At 44.5% G+C, this 26095-nt stretch overlaps 1 protein-coding gene across 5 annotated transcripts in view; it reads right to left on the bottom strand.

The window, feature by feature from the left end:
- Window positions 1-22848, bottom strand: part of UAP1 (UDP-N-acetylglucosamine pyrophosphorylase 1) — a 42638-nt gene extending 19790 nt beyond the window's left edge. For 3 of the 5 annotated variants that reach the window (XM_075564129.1, XM_075564156.1, XM_075564164.1), the window contains exons 1-2: window positions 22704-22848; window positions 17411-17747 (exon numbers count right to left, since the gene is read on the bottom strand). In XM_075564129.1, the coding sequence (XP_075420244.1) occupies window positions 17411-17690 (280 nt within the window). In that variant the 5' untranslated portion in view covers window positions 17691-17747; window positions 22704-22848. Of the gene's footprint in view, window positions 1-17410; window positions 17748-22463; window positions 22551-22699 lie in introns of those variants that run through there. The other 2 variants (XM_075564148.1, XM_075564138.1) reach the window with 2 other exon arrangements.
- Between the last annotated feature and the right edge of the window lie 3247 nt (window positions 22849-26095).

Raw genomic sequence — 26095 nt, 5'->3', positions numbered from 1 at the left:
CCAGTATTTCACTACTTATTGAGCAGGTGATTTATTGACTACTCTTTGTGATCGGTCAAGAAAAAGACTGGATAAAAGAGAATGCTAAGGTTTCAGAATGAATGGTGATGCTACGCATTCCTGCCAGTCTAACTTATTAATGAGCATACAAATATATCAAACAAGCTACCACCCAGTAGATGTAAAGAAAAGAAACCTTCAGCTAGGAAAAGAGTGTGGTATAATGGTTAGGAACTCGGGCTCCCTCCGCAGTCAGGATGTCTGGGTCTGAAACCTAACTCGGCTGAATGGGCTTAGGGGTTACCTGCAAAGGGGATGAAAGCACCGTGCGAGGCTAGGTAATGAAAATGCCCTAGATTTTGACTGAGGTGGTAAGTAGCTACATAGTAGACATTACTGTGGAAACTCACAAAACCAGTGTGTTTTTGTATATAATTATACTTCAATAGAATCAATTAAAATGTCTAAAAACAAATGGGTCTTCTACAGTAGCTCAGAAGGATGTGAGACCTAAATATTTAGTTCTGTCTGGAAGCCTGTCCATTTCACCAGGTCAAGGTTCAACACTAAGGAGTAGTCAACCATAATATCTGAAAAAAAAGCACATTCAATCTTTGGACTAAAACAAATTCAAAATGGAGTTATGATTCAAATGAAGAGGAGGGCAGGAAAATTATTTTTCAAGACAACAGCTATTGAAAGACCATCAGGAGGAGGCACCTATACCCCCACAACCTTGACATACGCCACTTACAGGGGCCACATCTCAGCACCACAAAACACTGTAGCAGATGTGAAAGCCAACGCGAAGGCCAGGTCTCTGGGAACTAGAACAAGGTAGTTTCAAATGAGAGGAAGGCAGTTTTTTCAAGTCTTGTTTTCTGAACTTCACACATTGCTACAATTCTCAGAGCGTTAAGAATGAAGTTTGCGTGTTGCCCACAATTAAAAGTCAGGTCTGAGGGTGAGTGATGAGGATCACTTTTCAAATCCTTGGGTAATGTGGGTTTAGCTACTCTGCCAACTTGATGAGTTTAGTATTTTCAACATATTAGGTTTTCTTAAAGCAAGCATACTAGTAAATCAAGAATGAAAAGAAATGAATGTGCTTTTAAAAGTTCACTATAAAATCAAAACAGTTCTCCGTCCCAATTCTCCTTTTTTCCTTTAATAGTGAATGCGTATAATCCAAAGGCATCATCACTCAGCAGCTATTCAACATGCTTCGTCCATTAAAACAGTCAGAGCATTATGAATTGCCATAATTTTCACCTTTATCTGGTATTTAATTTGCTTGCTCTTTCTTCCCTGCCTCAACCCAGAGCAATTAATTGTAGCTTCTTAGAGTTTGAAAGTAAGAAAGAAAAATCAGGGATAATGAATATTAGATCCCTGCAAGGCAGTTAATTCTTTAGTGGCTCTTCTGGCCACAGTCTCTATCACTTCCAGCAAAAGGCTTTTCCCAGATGGGTCTGGGCAAGAAGATGGGTGAGATTCTAATTGATTGTTACATGATTCCGCTGTGAGTGACTCCATCTTGCTAAGTATAAAGTGAACCATCTCAGAAGCAGGAGGGGTAATTTCACTACCATCAAGGCCAGGAATAGAATGTGTCCCCTGGGACCCAAGATGCACATACAGTGAGCCTCCTTGATCCAGGAAGACAAGTTGGCATCAAAGAAGTGACAGAGAAGCAGCAGCAGCAGCAGAACCAGAAGTCAAAGCATGAGATAGAGCAGGGGACTCCCCAGCCTGCAGAGCAAACAAGGCTGAGTGTTTTCAGGTAGTAGGCTGGCTTGCAGTGTGCATTTACTCAGCAAGTCAGGTTTGCTGACCCACAGAGCTGTCGCTGAGCGCCTTCGGACTGAAGCTTGTGGAGTGGGCTGCCTCTGGGCACTTCATTCGGAGAGCAGGGCTTGCTGACCAGTGAAGCTGAAACTGAAAGTCTCCGGTTAAGGCTTACAGTGTAATAGCATGTCCTCTGGGCATTGTTCGGCATTCCTAAAAGGGCTTTGTAACATGTTCTGACTTAACAACTGTCTCCTGAACATCTCTATCCTGAACTGTAACCGGGTAACTTCCCTAATAAGCCCATAACTGAGAGCACTGTTTGTGAGGTCTGGGTGGCTACTGCAATGAATAATAGAAGATTGCAGGGAAAGTTGATTGGCCTGGGGGCGGAACAAACTGGAAAACAGTAGCTACAATCTAAAAGGCAAATATAACTTTGCATATTTTAGAGATAATGGGTTCAGAGAAGTTAAGGGTCTTGTAACATATATATGGATATTTATATTTTATGTCCCAGCATATCTGGGACCACACCCTATAATCACATTACATTGAATAAACAGTTTATAAGTGCTCCTGTCTGTGCCAGTTAGGTCTTGCTGCAAAACAAATTTTGCACCTTCTCAGAAGGCGGATACAGCACTGTGGTCATGTACGCACAGCTCACCAAGTGGCAGAGTAACGAGTGCTTATCAACAGCGTCAAAAGCAGCCTAAGGTGAGTATTCTGGGCACAGAAGCCGTCATTCTTTCTGTACCTTGACGTCCGTCACAAGGCCCATGTGTTTGGTGTTACTGCTGACGTGGCTCTAGGAAGTCTTCCTGACTGTTCCGTTCTTACAGTTCATTCTCAGTCCAAAGATAACAAACACGTGCCAGAAAAAGGTAAGAGCCTTGCTCCAGAGTGAGCTCCATGTCTCAGCAGCTACTCGCTGGGTGGTCACACAACACCAGTGCAGCGTGGTCCACGGGTTCAAGCCAACTATTAAAATAACCCTGTTTATACTTTTTCTTTCACAGATCAACTCTCCTCAGCATTTCCGTTTTTAGGTTTTGTAACCCACAATGGCACCAATCTTTCTTATAATACATGACATTCCCCCAGCCAGTCCCTGGGCTTTGGGGCTCACCTCAAGGGGAGTCCCTGGGGCACATTGGGGTACAGTGAATGGTGTGACCCTTTCCTGGGCATGCCTACACAGTAGGGTAAAAATAAAATAAAAAAAAAAAAGAATACAAGACATTGTTTGTACCTTAAATCCATCTTGTCAAACACTTCCCTGGTGGAGCCCTGGGGGCAAAGTGGATTACGCATTGGGCTGCCCACCTCAAAGACAGCAGTTCAAAACCACCGAGGAGGGAGAAGACACCTCCTCTGAGGAAGGAAAAAGGAGTCTGTCTGCTCTACCAAGGTTTGTGGCCTCAGACACTCACCGGGGAAGTTCTACCCTGTTCTGTAGGGTCATTTATGAGTTCGAATCGACTTGAGTTTGTTTTTGTTCCTTGGTTTTTGTTGTGTTGTTTTTTGGGTTGGTTTTTGGGGGCGGGGGTCAATTTATCCCCCAAAGAATTCTGCAAGCTTTGACTTATGTCATCTGAGAACCGTAGTTCAGGCAAACCCTAGAGATTCAAACTATGTTCCTTTTAAATGTACTTTGAATTTTAGGAGCAACTGGGGACCTGGTAACCCACCTGGTCAACATTTCTCAGAGTGCCATTGGATTATATTGGCCAGGTGTACAATTCTAGGGAAGACTTAGGTTTGTAACTTCTGTCCATCGAACCAGGATGAGTATAGTCATTTATAACACAACCCACATACTCAGGTGAGTTAAAAGTATTACCGCTATTAGAGTTCCAATTCCTGTGTGCACAGGTTTTCCAAAAGAAATGTGTTTAGCAAGTCTCTGCGACCAGTGACTGGCTCCAGACAACTGCTCTCGGTGGTGTACTTGTCTTAGTCTCGACGGCGAGCCTTCCGAAAAGGCTCCTTCATGACAGTGGCTTCTGAGGCTTTCTTGTTCAGTTACCTTCAAAGCCAGGAGGTCAGCTCAGAACGTTATGGACACTGTAATTTGGGTTTCCCAAGGGATAACTTTGACAGATTTTCTTTAAGGGTACAGGCCCAAACAGAGGCTTATTACGAAGTTTTAAGAAGTGATTGGGGAGGGGGGGAAAAAAAGATCTGTGATGGGGGACTAGGGCACTGACCTACCCAAGGGGAGGGTATTGCTTGTGTCTCCACAGGGAAAGAGGGACCAGACTTAAAGCCAGTGCCAGACGAAGGCAGCGTGCCAGCAAGGAGTGGGGAGCCAGTGGAGGGGCCTGAGGGCTCGGCGCCCATACCAGCTACATAGACAACAGCCCCTCCCTCAAAAAGAATTTACCTTAGAGGACGGCACTGAAGCTGCAGCTAGGGGAGAGGGGTACGTCTGATCAGAGCAAAGGGGAGCAAATGAAGGGGGAGGAAGAGAGAGTGGAGCACATCCTGGCCCACCAAGCCTGGAGGATGATATCCCTGCTCTGAACAGCTAATGCACAGAGTGGACACCATATGGCTGATCCCACTACGAGGCATGCCGTCCCTTGCTGGCCCAGGGCCCTAAGGAGGAGTGGAGACTCAGTGTCCAGGGCCCTGACAGTGGAGACTCAGTGTCAGGACTGACCCAGACTGACCCAGCAACACCGAGGCAGATCACTAAAGGCGCGTGCGGCAGAGCAACCGTGGGAGCAGAGCAGGGAGCCCCCGAGAGAATACAAAGTATAGACTCTGGGTCCAGAGTGTGGCACCCCATCGGACCTGACTGAAGGACACGCCCAGAGATCAAAAAGCAAACCTTAATCTATTTACAGGTTTTTCTTTCTTTTTAAAATGTTTTCTTTTCTTCTAATTAATTTATTCTTTTATGGGTCATTGGTTTTCTTTTTTGTTATCATCGCTGTGTTCTCATTCGTCGCCTTTCTTGCTATGGATTAATTTTTGGTGTATATTATTATCTCTACAGATCTATCTAGATAAGATAGACTAGATGAATAGTCTGGAGGAGAAAACAACGGGGCCAGTGGTTCCGGGGGGACATGGCAGAGGGGAAGGCAGGGATAAGGAGGTGGTGCTGACCAACCCAAGGACAGGGGAGCAATAAGGGATCCAAAATTAGTGGCAAGGAAGTTGTGAGAGGCCTGGTCAGCAAGGGCAATGTAACAGAGAGAAATTACTGAAACCCAAATAAAGGCTGAGCATGATAGTGGGACAGAGGAAAGTAAAAGGAAACAGAGGAAAGAACTAGGTGACAAAGAGTATTTATAGAGGTCTAAATACTGACATGTACATATGTAAATATATTTATATAGGAGGGTAGGGAAATAGATCTACGTGCATATATTTATAGGTTTAGTATTAAGGCAGCAGATGAACATTGGACCTCCACTCAAGTACTTACTCAATGCAAGAACATGTTGTTCTATTAAATTGGCATTCCATGATACACACCTTCCCAACACGATTGCTGAAGACAAATGTGTGCATAAGCAAATGTAGTGAGAAAGCTGATGGTGCCCAGCTATCAAAAGATATAGCATCTGGGGTCTTAAAGGCTTGAAGATAAACAAGCGATCATCTAGCTCAGATGCAACAAAGCCCACATGGAAGAAGCACACTAGCCTCTGTGACCACGAGCTGTCGAAGAGATCAGGTATCAAGCAACAAAGAAAAAAAAATCATATCATTACAAAAGACGTTGAGTGCAGAGTAGAGACTTAAAGCCCATTTGTAGGCAACTGGACACCCCCTTACTGATGGTTGTGGGGAGGAAATGAGCCAGTCAGAGTGACGGGTAACAACGATGAAACACATAACTTTCCTCTAGTTCTTAAATGCTTCCTCCCCACGCTATCATGATCCTAATTCTACCTTAAATATCTGGCTAGACCAGAGGATGTACATTGGTACAGATAACAACTAGAAACACAGGGAATCCAGGACAGATGACCCCTTCAGGACCAGTGGTGACAGTGGCGATGCCTGGAGGGTGGAGGGAATGTGGGGTGGAAAGGGGGAACTAATTACAAGAATCTACGTATCTCCTTTTTGGGGGACAGACCACAGAAAAGTGGGTGAAGGGAGACATCGCACAGTGTAACATACGAGAAAATAATAATAATTTACAAATTATCAAGAGTTCATGAGGGAGGAACACGGGAGGGAGGGGTAAAATGAGGAGCCAAAATTACAGGCTCAAGTAGAAAGCAAATGTTCTGAGAATGATGATGGCAGCAAATGTACATGTGTGCTTGACATGATGGATGGATGTATGGATTGTGACAAGAGCTGTACGAGTCCCAAATAAAATGATTTTAATTAAAAAAAGAAAAAGAAGTGAAAACTGCACTGGTGAGAAAACAGCCAGGAAAGTTACAGCAAGTAATGTTTTTCCATCATAGGAATACATCAAAAATAGCCAGCGCTGCCCCACACAAATTTTGTTGGGAAATCTTCCAAACTTCACCCATCTACCCTACAGCCCTGATCTTGACCCAACAGACCTCTCTTTGCTCCTAAATTTCTAAGTACATTTAAAAGGAACACAATTTGAATCTCTAAGGTATGTCTAAACTACTGTTCTCAGGTGACATTAGACTACTGTTCTCAGGTGACATTAGTCAAAGAAAGTAGAATTCTTTGGGGGGAAAGTTAACCATCCCCACCAGCCCAAGAGAATCCCAAACTCACTGGCATCAAGTTAACGCCAACTCATAATAAGGACATACGGCAGCGAAGAATTGTCCCTGTGGTTTTCTGAGGCTACTGACCTCAACAAATCAGAAAGCCTCGTTTTTCTCCCTCAGAGAGGCTGGTGGTTTTGGAACGCCCAATGTGTAATCCTCCAGGATGGAATAGAGAGCTGAAAACAACCTTCAGAAGTGTACGACCCCAGCTGGAGGACATATCAACAAACTATTGCTTCATGATTTAATGCTTTTGTTTGACAAAGGTTTGTTTCTGTGATTTTGTAGCGGTTCTTTTGTGACAATGCTTTGCAACTTACCTTCAGGTAGCTCTGGTTAAAAAAAGTCTCTATGAACTCCTTCCTGCTGTGCATCTCGTGGATGAGGAAAGAAAGTGGTCCCTGGAGTACCAAGGGCAGCTGTAACTCAAGAGCAGCTGTGGTTAACAATGCCACGTGGCACATACACTGCCTGAAGTACTCACCCACTCTGGCTACCTTACTACAGTAAAGCTGCAGCAGTTGCCAAAAGCATGTAACATATAAGTGAGTGCCTATTTTATAATAATTGGGAAATACTATAGGAAATTAAGCAGACCTTAGTATTATGTAAGCATTTTTGTTACATGGCAATAATATATTGTTTCAAACTGTACTGGTATTTGCTATAACTTAAGTTTGAAAAGTACAGTACTGTACCTAGTTGAATACACATTTACTGATAATTAATGGATTTAATCTACGAAGGGATTATCAGTTTCCCTGCCCCAAAACTTCCATGGAAACAAAATTTCAAAATCCTGAAAAGTACATCACTACGTCATCTTTTCCATGTATTATAGGGCACAAGAGATATTAACTTTTGCTACAGAAATAACTTCAACGCAGATCAAATTAGATTTTTAAAAATCCAAGCCAGAGTGAAATGTTGAAGTCATCTCTCTCCTCAGAGTTACATATATGGGCCCAACAGAGTCTCAGTACCGTTCCTAGTAACATTTATAAGAAATATAAGAATCTGCAGTGGCTTGTGGTCAAAGGATCCCTGGTGGGTTATAAGACATGATCTGCTAACAGCAGGGACAGCAGGGTGAAACCACCAGCCACTCCTCAGGAGAAAGACGAAGCTTTCTGTTCTTATACAGAGTCACAGCCTTGGAAACCCAGCAGTCTTTTATGACTGCTGAATCAGAATTGTCTCAAGATAGTCTCCCAGTCAGTAGCTTGTTGTTTCATTTTCTTTTTGGTAAAATATGTTGCCGAACAAAGATTGTATATTTTTATGAGTTCCATTTATTTGTGTTTTACTCCTTGTGCTTTTGTTATTATATTAGAGAATCTATTGTTGAAAGCTATGCCTGAAAATATTGCCCCTCACACTCATTTCAGCTAGGGCCATGTAGCTGATGCAAGAAGGGCAGCACAGGTGTTTCTGAAGCAGAGCACCGCCAGACTCCCATTTAAAGTATCAGGACTCCGGGGCAAGAGGAGTATGGGAAACACGTGTGCAACTGAGGGAAATCAAACGATCCAAGGAGGCTCATCAAAGGAGAGAATTTAAATCTCTAAAATTTAATCACTTTTCATAGCTGACACTACTGTTTTATAAATTCAGTCATTCCCTACAAAATTAATCATAAAAATGAGCCAATCAAGGAAATTTCTCTTTGGACAGGGTACTAGACATTGAGGAATTGGTGTGAGTTTCATTTGGGCATAAAGAAGTAACAAAATGTCCATATATTTAGAGATGCAAGTTCAAATATGTGAGAATAAGATTAACAGGACATTTTTGCCTTAAAATATTACAGCAAAGAAAAAATGGATGAGGTGCAAGTGACAAAAAACTGATCAATATTGCCCTCATTAAAAGATCACTGAAGATCTCAGTAGTATAGCAAAAGTGTGGTGAAAAAACTGGATGGGACCCAGCTATCAGAAAGAAAAGTTTCTGGTGTCTTAAAGGCTTGCCTCCAAAGAAACAACCATCTAAGTGATATATCAGCTAAGACCACATGACAGCAGCACACCAGCCTGTGGATCCAAGGATTGTAAATACTATAATCCAAATCCAAAGGAGGGAATGGCATCAGAGCTAAAATTGTGCACAAGGCTATGGGTGACAATGGAAGCTGAAAATCCATGTGCAGGGTCCATACGTAGATTCCAGTGAATCCTGTCTGAACACAGTTGAGAGATATGAATAACCATTTATCAGACAAAGAGTACTGTAGAGAAGATAATAAATAGTATCTACAGTTAGGTTAAAATGTAACATTATTTTCTCTCCCCCCCCTTGTCCCAGTCAAATATTGAATCAGTGTTTTGTTTTTTGAAGTGAAGGGAAAACCGCATGGATTAATGTTAGGTGAATCCCATGTGACCATAGAGCAGGGATGTGAGTAGCCTGGCTATCATGCAGAGTATTTTGGAGAGTGGATTCTGGTAAAAGTAGCTAAGTTAAAATTTAACACCTTATCATTTGATCTCCGTTTTGGCCCATTTCAATCCTGGAATATTTTCTGCTTTCTTTTTTATTGAGTATTTTCTCTATTTTACTTTGTTATTGTTGTTAGCTTTTTGTATGTGCAGTTTTTTGGTCTTTGAAATCCAGGATGAGTGAATCTATGGACAGTATCTGGATTAATGGTTTCTTGCAGGTATGGCACAGGAGGATGGGGAGAAATGGGGAGCTAGTAACAAGAGTACAAGAAAGAAGATAATGTCCTAAAATCGATTGTGGTAATGATTATACAACTCTTCTCAATATAAACTATTGAATTATATATGTGGTTATCTATGAATAAATCAATGCAATTGGACTAATATTGAAAACAAAATCTGAGATTATTGTTTAATCAAAGGGATTCATATGTGGGGCTCATTTTCTATTCTTATTTCTAAGTACATCCCAGATGTCATAGTAGGTTATACACTGGGCTGCTTTTCAAAGCCACCAGCCGCCCAGTGGGAAAAAGATGGTTTTCTGCTCCCATAATGATTTATAGCACACTGTGAGTCAGAAATAGCTCAGTGGAGGTTGACTTTGATTTGGTTTTTAATTTTAAAATATTTAATTTCTAAATATTCTTGGTTTTTTTTTTTTTCTTTTGGTCTTTCCTCCCCCACCCCCCACACCCCTCCCCTCTCCCTGTTCTCACCCCATGGGAAATTTCCCCTAAAAGCAAATTCTTTTTTATCATTTTATTGGGAGCCCGTACAGAGATCATAACATTCCATAGTTCCATCACATCAAACAGTACTGTACAAATACTACCACAGTCCATTTCAAAACATATTCTTTCTTCTTGAAATCCTTCCTATCAGCTCCTCTTTATCCCCCTAACCTTTTGTGTGTATACATCTTACACCATCCAGCATATCCATTTACTGTCCATCTACGTAGAATTCTGTTGTTTGCGCCCCTTGCTTGGTGTTATACAGACATCAGTGCTATCAGTTGTATCCCCATCCCCCAAGCCCCCCTCACTTCCCATTCCTCGGGGAACCATTACTCTTGTTACTGTTTCTGAAGGGTTATCTATCTTGGCTTTCATACATCCAACTATCTTAATTATACAAATGAGCATATGCAAGTCTAACATGATTAACTGGGGTAAAGCAAAACCCATCTTAGTAAGGAGGGGAAATATTAAAGAACTAGATAATAGTCATGTACTTCATCGGTGCTGTACTGCACCCTGCTTTTATCATGCCTTCCATGTGGCCCTTCTGAGAGTGACAGTACAATTAACTTGCAGGTGGGTTTTGGTTCTCCACTACATGCCCCACCCTCCTTCACATCGATTTGGTTGCATGGTTTTGAGCTTTTGATACTTTTTCCGTGTACACCGCATGATCACACAGGCCGGTGTGCTTCTTCCATGTGGGCTTTGTTCCTGCCCTGCTAGATGGTCACTTGTTTGTCTACAAGCCTTTAAGACCCCAGAGGCTATATCTTTTAATAGCCAGGAACCATCCGCTTTCTTCGCATTTGCTATGCACTCATTATGTCTTCAGCAATCTAATTCCTTCTCTTTCAAAATTCCAACTTTGTAAGAAACACGTTTTCGAGAGAGAGTGGATCATAGCCTGGCCCACTAAGCCCCAGAGATGATATTCCTGCTCAGAGCACCCAAAGCACAGAGAGGACTGTCAAGCCAGCCCTACCACTAGACATGGCATCCCCTTACAGGGGACAATGCTGGAGACACAGAACAGAAATTATGCCCAGTCTGACCCCCGAAACACCAGGGCAAAACACAAAGTGAGTGTAACAGAGCAGCAAGGGGAGTAAAGCAATTAAGTTCCCAAGGAATCCGAAAAATAGACTTTGGGAATAGGGTTTGGCACCCCATCACTCGATTAGAAAACATTCATAAAGGTCAACAGAGAGACCTGGAATTATGTATAGACTTTTGTCTTGTTTTTGTTTCATCTCTATCTCTATAATATAGGCAGGAAAAACAATCCCTAGGAGAAAACAATGGGACCAACAGTTCTGGGGGTGGAAGGACGGGATATGGACATGGCAGAAGGGGAGGTAGGGGAAAGGAAGTGGGGAGCCAACAAACCCAGGGTCAAGAGAACAAGAATTTATCTAAAATTGATGGCAAGGAGGGCGTAGAATGCCTGGTGGGTTGATGAAGTGCAATGTAGCCGGGAGAAATTACTGGAAGCCAAATGAAGGTCGAATATAATAGTAGGACAGGAGGAAAGTAAAAGAAAACAGATGAAAGAACTAGAAAGCAAAGGACATTTATAGGCAGGTACGTATGTAAATATACTTACATAAAATGATAGGGACAAAGATCTATTTACATACCGTATATACTCGTGTATAAGCCGAGTTTTTCAGCACAAAAAATGTGCTAAAAAACTGGGGTTTGGCTTATACACAGGTCAGTGGTACCCCAGCGATGTGTAACATCTCGGGGTCCCCCACCCCGAGGTAATGGGACACACACCTGTTATCTTATGGGTGATTGCCGTTTCCCGGTGTTCATTCAAAGCCCTGCTGACACTGCAGGGCTTTGAATGTTTCTTTACTCACATCTAACCAATCAGAGCCGTCCTATGACAGGGACGGCTCCAATTTGCAGAAGCACTCGTAGTGATTCACTTACACCGGCAGCTGAACTGGTAAGGATGTGTCTGTGGCTGCGCTCCGTCTCTCCCCTCGGGTCTCTGTGTTAATTCACATCCTGCATCCCCCGCCCGCACGAACTCACCCCCTCCTCCCGGCTAACACATCACGGGGGATAGGGGGCATTACCACGAAAGTTCTTTTTCAAAGTCTTGTTTTTTTATCCTATTAGAAATGTATACTATTAAACAAAAACAAAACTCTAAAATATGGAGTATCCAAAATGGATACTCCAAAACAAAAACGCCAGTCATATGAGGCTGGCTTCAAAATGAAGGTTGTGTCAACAGCAGAAGAGAGCAATAACAGTATTGCAAGTAGGGAATTCTGTGTTGATGAAAAGCAAGTGAGGGAGTGGTGGAAAATGAAGGCTGACTTGGAACAGATTCCAAAAGCTAAAAAAGCTCTCCGTAGTTTAACGTCTTTTTATGGGGCTCTAGAGAGTGAATTGCATAAATGGGTGATAGAGTATTGTCAAAATAGTTACTGCGTAACACGCATGGGAATCCACATATGTGCTCTACAAATGGCTAAGGATGACAAATATAAAGCACCAGGCATGGAAAAATTTGCTGTGTCAGCATGATGGTGTACCCACTTCATGAATAGGTTTGGCCTACTATGTTTGAGCCAACAAACAAAGATTTCCCAGAAATTGCCAAAAGAACTTGAAGAAAAAATTATGTCATTCCAGTCATTTATTATAAAACAAAGAAGGACTTATAATTATGACCTGGCAGATATTAGGAATATGGATGAAACTGCCATGACTTTTGATCTTCCAAGCAACAGAACTGTGGCAAGTTTAGGAGAAAAAAACATTTTTCTCAAAACCACAGGAAAGGAAAAAAAAAACAACACTTTACAGTTGTTCTATCATGTTTGGCTAATGGAACTAAGCTGCGTCGTGTTATTATTTTTAAAAGAAAGACCTTGCCTAAAAAGATCAATTTCTCACCAAGAATTACTGTGTGTGCACATGTTAAAGGCTGGATGGATGAAGATGGAACAAAAAAATGGCTGGAAGAAATTTGGAACTGACGACCAGGAGCAGCCTTAAAGAAAAAGCCATCATTACTTGTTTGGGATATGTTCAGAGCCCAACTATCGGACGACATAAAAAAAATTGGCAAAATCTAGTAAAGTTAGTTTAGCCATTATTCCAGGTAGGCTTACATCTGTACTGCAGCCTCTGGATGTATCTTTGAATAAGCCTTTTAAAGACCATGTGCGAAGGATGTGTCATGAATGGATGTCATCTGGTCAAACCCAACTAACAAAAGGAGGAAATCTCATGAAACCTGACATAGAGTTAAGAGCAAAGTGGGTTCGAGATGCATGGGAAGACATTCCAGAAGACATGGTGTGATGTGCCTTCCAGAAATGTAGTATTAGTAATGCTATGGAGGCAGTGAAGACTGCGCTTTGTATGAAAATGACAGCAGTGATGGTGATGATGGCGATCTCAGTGAGGACAGCATCTATGATAACCTCACACCAGCTGAAGCTCCGCATTGGGATACGGATGATAATGAGGAATCCAGTTTTGAAGGACTTTAACTCTTTCCATTTTAGCTTGGTTGCTGATGGAGCTCAGGGAATAGTACTCTTAAGGTATCATTGTTGATACCTTATTGTTTTTGTTGAACTTATTTTCCACTTACTGTGCTGGTTTACTAATGTTAAATGACTTGTCCTTTTATTTATGTTTTTTTTTCATTTAAAATAAATATTTAAATACATTACCCCACTGATATCTCAATTTTTAGTAATTTTATTTTCATCTGTTTTGATTATTGAAACTCACCAATAGCTTCTGCATTTTCCACCCTAGGCTTATACTCGAGTCAGTCAGTTTTCCTGGTTTTCCAGGTAGTAATTAGGTGCCAGGGCTTATACTCGAGTCGGCTTATATTTGAGTATGTATGGTATATATGTTAAAGTATTAAGGTAGCAGATGGACACTGGACCTCTACTCAAATACTCCTTCAATGCAAGAACACTTTGTTCTAATAACCTGACTTCTGTGATGCTCACCTTCCCAACAAAATTGCTGAAGACAAAATGAGTGTATAAGCAAATGTGGTAAAGAAAGCTAATGGTGTCTGGCTCTCAAAAGACAGAGTATCTGCGGTCTTAGGCTTGAAGTTAAACAAATGGCCACCTAGCTGAGAAGCAACAAAGCCCACATGGAAGAAGCACACCAGCCTGTGTGATCATGAGTTGTTGATGGGATAAGGTATCGTGCATCAAATGACCAAAATGAACATATTGATGCAAATGAGAGGGAGCAGAGTGGAGACCCAAAGCCTATCTGTAGACAACTGGATATACCCTCACATAGGGGTCACAAGGAAGAGAAGAGCCAGCCATGGTACAGTACAGCATCGATGAAATATACAACATTCCTCTAGTTCTTTAATGTTTCCTTTAATAAGGTGATCAGACGTCCCGCTTTTGGCAGGACAGTCCCAATTTTTAACAATTTTCCCCACGTCCCGCGGCGTTTTTAAAAGTCCCGATTTTTGGAAAGAATGCATGACAAGCTAGGGTGCTCGGTTTTCGGCTGCCATGTGGCTATTTCACCAGGATATGAGGCCTATCAATGGTGTCCCGCTGGTGTCCCACTTTAGCAATGTTAAAATCTGGTCAACTTATCCTTTAATGCTTCTTTAATGCAAACACATGTACAGATGTGCTTGACATAATGGATGTATGGATTGTTAGAAGAGCTGTAAGAGCCCCCAATAAAAATGATTTTCAAAAAATAAGAAAGAGGTTTTCCAGCTGCTCCTCTACCTTCTGTTTTCTACAACTCGTCATGATTTCAACAAGAGCTCTCCTTAAGAAGCACTTACATACTCCTCCTACAGAAATAAAGAATTTTTTCCACCTTTGGTGTTAAAATGGCCATTAGAATGTCAATAGCTACCTGATACTTTGAAATTACTATACTCACTCACTGCCATCAAGTAGTCAATGCTGATCTATCAGCATACCCTTGTGGGTGTCCTAGACTATAAGTGCTTATGGGAGTAGAAATCCCAGTCTTTCTCCTCAGGAGTTGCTAGTGGTTTTGAACTACAGACCATGCGGACTGCAACCCACATGCAACAACTAAACAACTACACCGCCAGGGCGCGCATGCTACCTTTGACCCACACAAAATGTTCCCCAGGTCCTTCCAAGAAGACATCCTGCTTAGTTTCCTTCAAATAACACTCTATGATCTTCACAATCACTTCCCTCCATGCCTTACTAAGGACATCTTCATTTTCTTATTAATTTGTAAATACCTCACAGTTTCTGGGCAAGAAAAAAACATACAGGATCTCCTTCTCCACTCCTATGGCTTAAGCCACAAATAAATATGTTCCTTTGACACTAGACCACAAGGAAGTTTGTTTTGCAGCGTCTACTACTGAACATGGTTCTAATAGTTCTGGATTTGAGTTTAAATGAAAGATCATAAACGTCAGCTGGTACCACACCTATCCCAACAAAAAGGTCATAAAGGAGTTGGTAAGCATGACTCACAGACTCAAATGACAGGTGGGCTTGGTTATTATGTAAGCAGAGTCAAAGCTTTAACTTCCCACAGGAGTTGATTCTGAGCTTTAATCTTCTTCAAACAGCAAAGAGGAAATATAGGCAGCTGGCAACTGCAAGCATAAGAGGAGACCTGAGCAACTTTAGGCTTGAAATAGTAACCTTTTTGAAACACGGGGTAAAAGGAACGATTAATGAACCCCCAAATTAGTCAGGGGCCATGTTATCATTAGAGCTCTCCATCCAGAAGGATCCATCTGGAGGTCACACTCGCATCTCAGTGTGAGAGCCCTGTTCCAAGCAAGATGTGCGGTTAGCCACTACCCTTTCAGATCTGAAAGGGCCTTCCTCAAAGATAATCCAACTACTGTCAAATGTTTGTTTATCGTCAAACCCTTTCAAATGAATCCTCAAGTCAAGATCAAATATACAGAACATGTAGCAACAGAATTGTTCTTTGTAAGCACGGAGAAGAAGGGGTTGGACATCTACCAGCTTAGAATTCCTTCCCATTTTCCCTATGAAAACAGCATTTCCAGCAATGGAATCTCTAGGGAGGCCTGGAATAGGGTAAAACCAGTGAATCTGTGAGGCGAGAGGAGCACAGAAAGGTACACAGAGAGGAACACACAGAGAGGCGAGCAGAGGGGTACACAAAGGAACACACAGAGAGGTATGCAGAGAACACAGAGAAGAACACAGAGGTATGCAGAGGCACGCAGAGAAGAACACACAGAGAGGCACGCAGAGGGGTATGCAGAGAGGCACACAGAGAGGAACACACAGAGAGGCACGCAGAGGGGTATGCAGAGAGGCACACAGAGAGGTATGCAGAGGGGTATGCAGAGGCACGCAGAGAAGAACACACAGAGGCACGCAGAGGGGTATGCAGAGAGGCACGCAGAGGAACACACAGAGAGGTATGCAGAGGGGTATGCAGAGAGGCACGCAGAGGGGTATGCAGAGAGGCACGCAGAGGAACACACAGAGAGGTATGCAGAGGCACGCAGAGAAGAACGCAGAGGAACACACAGAGAGGCGCGCAGAGAGGTACCAAAACAAATCCATGCCACCAAGTCAACTCTGACTCATAGTGACCCTGTAGGATAAAGTACAAGAGCCACATCGGGTTTCTAAGGCTGTCGTCTTTATGGAAGCCGACAGCCACATCATCCACCTGCAGTGGCTGGTGAGTTTAAACTGCTCAGTTAGCAACTGAGCACTTAACCACTGCGCCACCAGAGCTCCTAAGGCTACAGAAGGTTGATAACACAGGTACCAGTCCCAACCACAGGACGTCGTATGGCAAGAGGGAAAAGGGAAACTAAGAGTAGAAAATGAAATAAAAATAGCCATGATGTGGTGAAATTATAAAATCCTAACTATAACATTACACATACATGAAAAAAATAAACGTATAATCAAAAGTATTAGGTGGTAATGTGAGGAAATAATAACACTGACTTGATAAGGTTATGGGCGATTTCTATAGTGTGTTTCTGTTATTCTGATATTGTTTCTGTAATAATGTTAAAAAGAAAATATATACATATTAATGTAATCTGCAGTCTACAGTTGAGGAGCAGGGGCCCAGTTTTGACAAGGAGTATGCAGGATCCTTCTGCAATATACAGTCGAGGCTTAATACTCATATCATGTGCAGAGAAAAACTGTTAGGCAGAGCTAACCTGTATGGGCAGTAGGAACCCAGATAAATATAGCACCAGTGCTGGAAACACAGAACAAAGCCAGGTTAGGTTATTGCCCCGATTGTGCAATGGTTAAGCATACCAAATGCTCACACACATACCCCAAATGGGGAGTTCAAACCCACCTAGAGCTCCCTGGGAGCAGAGACCTGGCACTCTGCTTCAGTCTGGAACCGTTTCTAATGTCCCATGAGGTCGCTGTACATCAGAAGTGACGGGATATACTCAACAACAACAAACTGGCTAGCAGTCCAACACAGAACCCACTATACCACCAGGCTTCCTAGAGGCAAATGAAGACTTGGGTAAGAAAAGCCTGGAATCGGACACTAGAAAAGAAAAATAGAATGCAGGGGCTGACAATGGGCAAGACTGTACAATCTAGCCAACACAATTCATCTCCTCCTGAAACTAGGGGGTCAAAACACTCATTTCCTAATCCACCTCGTATCTCACAATAAACCTTATGGCAAATGTGTATACAGCCAGTACCTTCCCGTTCCCAGGCCTGGAGCTGATCCTGATCCCTGGTCGCGCTGCCCAGCACCTCCCGAGGAACAGGCTCCATGCGTGCATCCACCTTCTCTTGACGGGAGGATTGGTTGAACCCCTCAACAGCCTTTTGGAAAAAAAGGTTCAGCTCCTCAAAGTTCATGGCCTGAAGGTTTTCAAAAAGTTCTACCTGTTGGGCTTCTTCCAGTTCATTCCAAAACTGTAGCAGGTGCTCTTGCCCAGCTCTGGACAACCTGCGTTTCAGGTCATTCACATTCATAATGCTCTGGTCGCCACGCTTTGTGAAAGTAGGGGTCTAATTTCCACACCTATAGACCTAAAACAGAAAATGAAACATGTCAAAGTTCAAACTTGAGGCTTTTCCTCCAAAAAGTAAGTACATTTAAAAACTTGGTGTTAAGGAAATGAACTTGGACCTTTGAGCCATTCAGTGTTTAAAAGAGATGAAATTTTTAAGACCCTAGTTCATATTACACACCAGGCAGTGCACTAAGTACTTTACCTACATGTTCTCATTTAATTTTCAGCAACTCTGTGATAGAGGTGCTATTACTATCACTGTCTTACAACTGAGGAGACTGAGACAGAGAAATTAAACAACCTACCCCACTGGTGGAGCTGGGCTGTAAACGCAAGCGGTTGGATTCCAGGACTCACATTCCTGTAACGAGCGCATTCGGTTGCCTGTGTACCACACCTCTGCCCGCTGAGCCACCCTGGAAGAACACCTCACTGCTTACTATTTCAGCTCTTCCCCTTTTAGTCCTGTTTTTTCTCTCTCTCTCTCTCTCTACTTTTATTCCTGTTAGAAAGCACTCTTTTCTACTCAGCAGGCAGCAACACAGGGACACGTGTAATCACGAAAATGCCTTTGTTTCAGTAGCAGTGTCCATAGAGAAGGAAAACATGCCCAGTGTCTATTCACAAAGATCTCAAACTAAGAATTTAAAATGGAATGTATTTCAGACATACAATCTGTGAAGAAAGCAGTGGTTTTTAAGAGCATTTCATGATAGCATCATGTTCAACTGGACAGTGCCAAAGAGGAGAAAGCAAGAATGAGGAAGTATTAATCTCCTTGCATAATATAGAAAAATGCAAGTGTCGCTCACAAAGTGTTAACAAAGGAAGCCATGATCGAACTGGGCCTCCTCCAAGTAAAGGAAGTAAGATGGATAAGGAAACTGGGATGGCAGGGAAGAGAAAGTGTGCCTGGGTGCAGAGGAGTCAGAAAGTTGATATTCTTCGTACAATGGGGGGAAAGAAAGTCACAGAGCAGACCAAAAAGAGCCTTGAAAACTAAGTAGAGGGATTTAGAGCTAAGACTATATAAAGTAATTAAGGAGCCAACAGGTAGATTGCTAAACAGGACTATGAAAGAAAGTAGCCAAGGGCTAGGATAGATTTTAAGACGGGATCCATTTTATATGATAAATAGATCCATGTACATATATTTATTTATAAAGTATTACGGCAGCAGATGGACATTGGCCTCCAGTCAGTACTTGCTCAATGCAAGAACACTTTGTTCTACTAAAACAGCACTCTGTGATGTTCATCTTCCCTGACACGGATCACTGAACACAAAATGGGTGCGTAAGCAAATGTGGTGAAGAAAGCTGATGGTGCCTGGCTAACAAAAGATATAGTATCTGGGGTCTTAAAGGCTTGAAGATAAACAAGCGGCCATCTAGCTGAGAAGCAACAAAGACCGCATAGAAGAAGCACACCAGCCTCTATGATCATGAGGTATCAATGGACTCAGGGATCAGGCATCAAAGACACAAAACAAAACAAATCTACCAATGTGAATGAGGGGGAGGGCAGAATGGAGACCCAAAGCCCATCTGTAGTCAACTGGACACCTCCTGTCAGAAGGGCCACAAGGAAGAGATGAGCCAGTCAGGGTTCAGTGTAGCACCAGCAAAATACACAACCTTTCTCTAGTTCTTTCATGCTTCCTCCCACCCTATTATCATGATCCCAATTCTATCTTACAAATCTGGCTAGACCAGAACATGTACACAGGTACAGATAAGAGCTCACAACACAGGGAATCCAGAACAGATAAACCCCTCAGGGCCAATAAGGGGAGTAGCAATACTAGGAGGGTAAGGGAAGTGGGGGGGGAGTAAGGGGGTACCCATCACAATAATTGATGTGTGGTCCCCCTCCCAGTGGGACGGACAGCAGAAAAGTGGGTGAAGGGAGACAGCAGTCAGTGTAAGACATGAAAAAAAGGACTTTATAAATTATCAAGGGGACATGGAGAAGGGAGGGTAGCAGAGGGAGGGGAAAAATGGCTCATACCAAGGGCTCAAGTAGAAAATGTTTTGGAAAGAATGATGACAACATACGTACAGACATGTTTGACACAATGGATATATGTATGGATTGTGGTAAGAGCTGTAAAAGCTCCCAATAAAATATTTTTTAATGCAAAAGAGAAGGGACACGTAAAAGAAAAAACAAATGGTGGGGGTGTGGGGGTACACAGGTAAGCAACAAGGATCTGAACTCGGTTGCAGAGGAAGTGAGAGTAAAAGCAATAAACTTGAGAGCCACTGCCCTGAACCATCATTGCATTGTAGCTTTTTGAATGTAAGAGACTGAGGAAAGTTGGTAAAAACAAACACAATCCACTTGTCTTCTCTCACCCTAACACTAACAAATGGCAAGCTACGTGGCGGTTCAGAGCACAATTCTGGCGAGTTTGGCTGAGCTACCTAACTTCCCTCTACTTCAGTTTCCTCATGTGTAAACTGAGGCTAATAGTACCTACCTCTCCGGGACCACTCAACTTGAAACGCGACTTACGAAGTCAGGACAAAAGAGCCTCCATCTGTGAGTGTCCTGTGTGTTCTAACAGTCCACATCACTGACAATCGGTCGGTGCAGTTCTCCATGCCTTACAGGTACTCCGGATGCCATTCTCAACAGAACTACAGGCATCATTTTATGGAGGAAGAAACCGAACAACCGAGATAACTTGCCCAGTTCCCATAATTAATAAAGTGATAGAACTAGGGCTTAAAGGCAAAAAGTGTGATTCCTAAATTCAGGCTTTTAACTGCCACGGTATGCTATCTCTTGGAGAAGGGGCTTTCTCCAAGAGAATGAGAGAGACGTGAAACTTTTACATACTTTATTCAGAAATAAAGACACACCGATGGTTACTCAGTGGGCTAACCACAGGGCAGCAGTTCGAAATCACCGACCGCGACAAGGCAGAAACATGAGGCTTTCTACTCTCAGTCTCAGAAACCCACAATAGCAACATGAGGCTTTCTACTCTCATGGTCAGTCTCAGAAACCCACAAGAGCAGTTCTACCCTGGTCCTATTGGGCCGCTAAAGAGTTGCTATAAGTCGAAACTGACTTTACAGCAATAGGTTTGTTTTCCTGGGGGGCTTTGAAATTTTCTCTTCAGCTCCTTGACTTCATCTTTTCTTGCATTTGCTTTAGCTTCTCAACAATTAAGTGAAAGTTTCAGTTTCTTCTGATATTTACTTTGATCATTTCTTTCTTTCCTATTTTCCTAATGACCTTTCGCTCTCTTCATGAATGATGGTCTTGATGTCCTTCCAACAGCTCATCTGGTCTTCTGTCATTAGTGTTTAATGTGTCAAATTAGTACCTGAAATATTTTCAAAATTCAGGTGAACTAGACTCACGGTTGTATTTCGACTCTTGTGGATTTCTTTTAATTTGCACCACAAAAATGGCATTACCCCTCTTCCATAAAGTCAATTTCAACTCATCCATCACTGCCATCATGTTGATTCTAACTTATAGCAACCCTGAGTAATACAGAAAAATGCAAGTGTCGCTTACAAAGTGTTAACAAGGTCAGCAGTTCAAAACCAGCATCCTCTCCACCTGACAAAGGTGAGGCTCCCTGCCCCCTGCAAAAAGAGTACCTTTCCTGGTTCCCTCCTGCCCCCTGCTTCTGCACCTATATATCCAAAAATAAAAATAAAAAAACCTCCACTGCCATCAAGTCAGACACGTAGCAACCATGAAGGACAGAGTAGAACTGCTTCCTAAGGTTTCTGAGAGGGTACATTTTTACCAGAGCAGGTAGCTTTATCTTTTCTCCTAGGGAGTGGCTGTGGGTTTGAACCTCCAACCTTGGGGGTTAGAAACCCAAAGCTTAACTCCAGGGCCCTGCATCTACACCACCACCACCCACTTCCCACAAGTTGGTAAGAAAACTTCTGAGAGCTTTTGAAAAACAGTCCTGGGGTTGAGCCATTAAACACGAAATCCTGTAAATTCTGGCAGCCCAGCTAATGAAGTCGTCTGCGTCAGCCAACTGACTAATAAAGGAGAAATAGACAAATAGAAGGGTTTCCTGCAAACTCTCCAGCCTACATCCATTGAATTTCACCTAAAAGCCCAGAAATAAAAGGCACTGCACATACAAGGGGACTTCAGAAAGTTCGTGGGCAAATTCCATTACCTTTTCATTCCACTTTCCCCAGCACATTTTGAAGTACCCCCCCACACACACACACCCCGTGTCGTCATAATCTGCCTGACTTCAGATTTCAAAATGCATGTACAAATAAATAGACTGCACAGTGTGGGGCCAAGTTTGATATCATCTTCAGGAAGCCATATGTTCAGCACACGTGTGCCCTCAGCCCCTCCAAGAGCACCTTTGCTTGGCCAAGTGAGGAGAAACCCACAAATCTCAACCTTCTCCCACTTCGCAGTATTCAAACAAATACAGGGGCGACTACGTTTTGTCCCACTCTCACATGCCCGTGGGTACCACCCTCCGGTCCCTGTCTTACTCTCCGAGTTCTTTCCCTCACCTCCTCCACCCTCCCACCTAACAGTCCCAACGATCACTTTGTCCCATTGGAATGTCTCCCCCCACCCCCAGCTAGACTCCAGCGCCCCTAAAGACCCCTCCACCAAGCCCGGGCTTAAGACCCTCAGGGACCCTGAGTCCCGTCCAGGTGAGACTTTCCCCACCCCAACAACGGCCGTGACAATCCCCTCGGGCTCCAGGACCGCTCCCAACCTGATCCCCCAAATCCCGTCCATCTGGGGCGCCCTCTTCTCAGCCCAGCCCCACGCCAGCCGGGTCACCGAGGGTGAGACGTGCCAGCGGGGCTCGTACGTGAGGCGCGTGGCCGCGTCGGCGCGCGTGGCCGCGGGGGCGCGTGGCCGCGGAGGCGCGTGGGTGGCGACAGCAGCCGCATCGGCCCTCGGCGAGCCCCGGAGCCCGCCGTTCGCCCCCAGGGAGAGCCGGCTCACCTACCTCCGTCGGCGAGACTGCGGGCCGGCGCGGCGGCGGCTCTCCCGGCGTGGACCCTGTAGGGCGCCTGGAGCCGGCTTTGCTTTTATACCCTCGGCCGGGGGGGGGGGGGGGGGGGCCGGGGCGGCGGGGCGGGCCGCGAGCTCGCGCCGAGGGGAGCGCCGGCCCCGGCCACCCCGCCCCTCGGTCGCCCGCAAGGGTGGTAGCCCGCGCGGGGAGGAGCAGCACAGCGCGCGGCGACACGTCAGCGCCCGGAGCGCAGGCGACGGGGCGGGCGCTGAGAGGGGATGGGTCGGGGGCGGAGCCTCACACGTCACTCATCCCCGGGACCAATGGGGTGGACGCCCTGTCAGTAAACGGCCCCACCTCTCCAGTGCGCTAGCGGAGGGCGGGGGGCAGGGGATCGGGGAGCAGGGCGACCCAGGGAAGGAGTGAGGTCCGAGCGTCTGACAGGGTGGCTCCGGCCGGAGCCGAAGACCTCCGACCCCACTGCTTGCCTCGACGCGGGCACGGGCGGCCAAGGCGCTCTCGGTTCCCGGACCAGCGGCCGGCGGACAAATGGCCCCGGACGAGGGCGGAGAGCCAGCCGCCCGGGTGGCGCATCTGCGACCAGCCCCGTGGTTGGTTGGGAAAGAGCAGCATTTTCTTTGCGGACGTGCCAGACGCGTCCTCTGACCGCAAGCTGCTTTTTTTGTCCGGATTTGGCCGGATGCCTGTCGGGGATCCCTCCGTCTGTTCGGTAGGGTGGTTTTCAGCCCGACCGTATGAAGCCCGGGCTCTTCTGCGCAAAAGGAGCGCGCAGGGCGCGAGGACACGCAAACATTCAGTAGGCTGGGATGCTGCAGAGCGCGCCAGCGACCGGAGCCCGGGGCCCGCTTTGTGTCGTGACTGACCTCGCAATTTCTTCCCGAGCCGCGCTCGCGACGCCTCCATGCCGCGCGCGAAAACGCGGGTGGAACCCGAGGACCTCCGGTCACGGCGGGACCAGTGTATGGAACTGCCTGCCGTATACCTTCCTGCTAGCTTAGCGTGCGGATGTGCGCGCTCGGATTGTGTGCTCAGCACTGCCTTTTGACACTGTTTACTTTGAAAGGTGCACTACACGTGGCACAATTTTTCCAAAATAATGGAATACCAAAAAACACCCGCACTTTCCCCAGCACCTGTCACGATCACAATTCAGGAACTCAGACGCCTTCCTTCTAGACTCAAGGGCCTTTAGGTTTCCTTTCAATTGCAAAATCATGTCACAACAGAAAAAATTATGCACGGTAATACAGGTAGGCTTACAAGCCATTTTTTCCCAATACCTGACCTTCATTCAGTCAATCCAGAGATTTATAATGTCGTGGTTTAAGGGCATGAGATGAGAACAGAACACCAGTTTTCTTTTAACTCAGGGTCTTGGCCAAGTTAAATCTCTGTTTTATCATCCATCCATAAGATACAGACAAAATGAACATGCCATTAGGTTTGTGAGAAATCTATAAGCAAAATACATAAAATACAGAGTAAACATTAAATAAGCTATTATTGTTGAGTTCTCTTGACCCCGGGGTGTTCTCTTGACCCTTTCGGGTGTTCTCTTGACCCCGGGGTACTTTAGTATACTTTATCACCATCTGCAATGCCTTTGGCTGTTTGCATTCCTGATACCAGGAACAAACACCACTGTCATTGAGATTCCAACTCTCAGAAATCCTATATGGCAGCGGTTCTCAATCTGTGAGTCGCGACCACTTTGGGGGTCGAACGACCATTTCACAGGGATTGCCTAAGACCATCGAAAACATATTTCCGATGGTCTTAGGAACCGAAACACCATTATCTCTCCAGGCAGGTCGGCCCACACGCAGTACAAATACCCGGCACGAACACTTACCCATGCTACACCATGCTTCAAGACAAAATTTCATTTGTAATTAGGAATGAATATTTCACAATATAGAACTATATATTGTTTTGTGATTAATCACTGTGCTTTAATTATGTTGTTTGTCACTATGAAAATCCATCCTGCATATCAGATACTTATTACAATTCATAACAGCAAAATGACAGGGATGAAGTAGCAAGGAAAACAATTTTATGGTTGGAGGTGGCCACAACACAAGGAACTCTATGAAAGGGTCGCGGCATTAGGAAGGTTGAGAACCACTGCTATGTGGGATTTCTGAAGCTGTAAATCTTCAAGGGAGCAGTCAGCTACTTCTCTCTCCATAGAGCAGCAGATGTTTCCTTCTGCACTGTCCCCGACCTTGAGCTTCACAGCCCAACACTAACCTGCAGCACCGCCAGGGCTCCTACTAAAATAGTTCACGAAAACTGAAAAGACAGGCCCTGCCCTCAAAGATCTAGAAATTACCCCCAGTGATGTAATTGGAATAACCCCTGGACTAAAAGTATCTATAATAGCCCCTCTGAAAATAGTCAGAGGGGGTGAATAATAGCCTTGGTACTGAGAGACAGGAGCTCAAAGAGCCCACAGAGTGAGGGAAAAGATGCCCTGCCCGGAGCATTGAGAGTGGCAGGATGTCCGGACAGGCCATCTCAACAGCCTAGGGCAATTTAAATCTGAAACCAGCAGGCATCAGACCTGGGCTGATTTTAAATTCCAAAGCCAGCAAACTCAAGACTCTTTACTGGCCCCATTGCCTGCCTGCTTCCCTGCCCATACCTGAGCAAGACCTAGCTGTGGACTAACCAGGTTTATGACTGGGCCTGAGCAATAGGACCAGACCTGGGATTGGTCCGTTTATAACCTGGAGGTGCTGATAGGCCAAGAACCCGACCTCTGATAAGAGCCCCTTGACGCAGTTCATTCACTCAAGTCCCCACCTGCTGCGTCAAGAACTTTGCTTTCCTTTCCAAATCAACTCTGCGTCATGCTTGCCGATGTGGCCCATGAGTCCATTCTTAGGTTCTCTAGCTCAAGCGCCCTGGACACATCAGAGCAGTTGCAACAGTATTGAGAGAGAGCATTGTAAAGCCTATTGTGGCAGATGTAGCTAAGTTAAAGGTAATATTTTATCATTTGATCTCCCTTTTGACCCATTTTAAAGTGAGGATGGCGCAGGACCGTGCAGTGCATCGCTCTGCTGTGCATAGGCTCAATAGGGGCCACAGCAGACTCCACAGCACCTAACAGCAACAGCAACGAAGTAGTTTCCATTAAGAAAAACAAAATTGAAGGGGAAATACACGTGGATTAAGCCTCTGGTGTGGGAAACAGAAAAGTTATTCCCCAGGTTGTCCCTCCATAATGCATGTCAAACCCAAGGTGCTGCTTGCTAACACATGGTCAATGACTGTACACTTAGAGAGTCATTGCTTAGAGGTTATCTCCCTGAGGGTCATCAGCCATCTAGAGCACTCTGACCCTATAGTCGGTCCCA

This window comes from Tenrec ecaudatus, chromosome 1 (genome assembly GCF_050624435.1).
Source record: "Tenrec ecaudatus isolate mTenEca1 chromosome 1, mTenEca1.hap1, whole genome shotgun sequence".
NCBI classification, from domain to species: Eukaryota; Metazoa; Chordata; class Mammalia; order Afrosoricida; family Tenrecidae; genus Tenrec; species Tenrec ecaudatus.
This window is presented reverse-complemented; position numbering and strand designations above follow the sequence as displayed.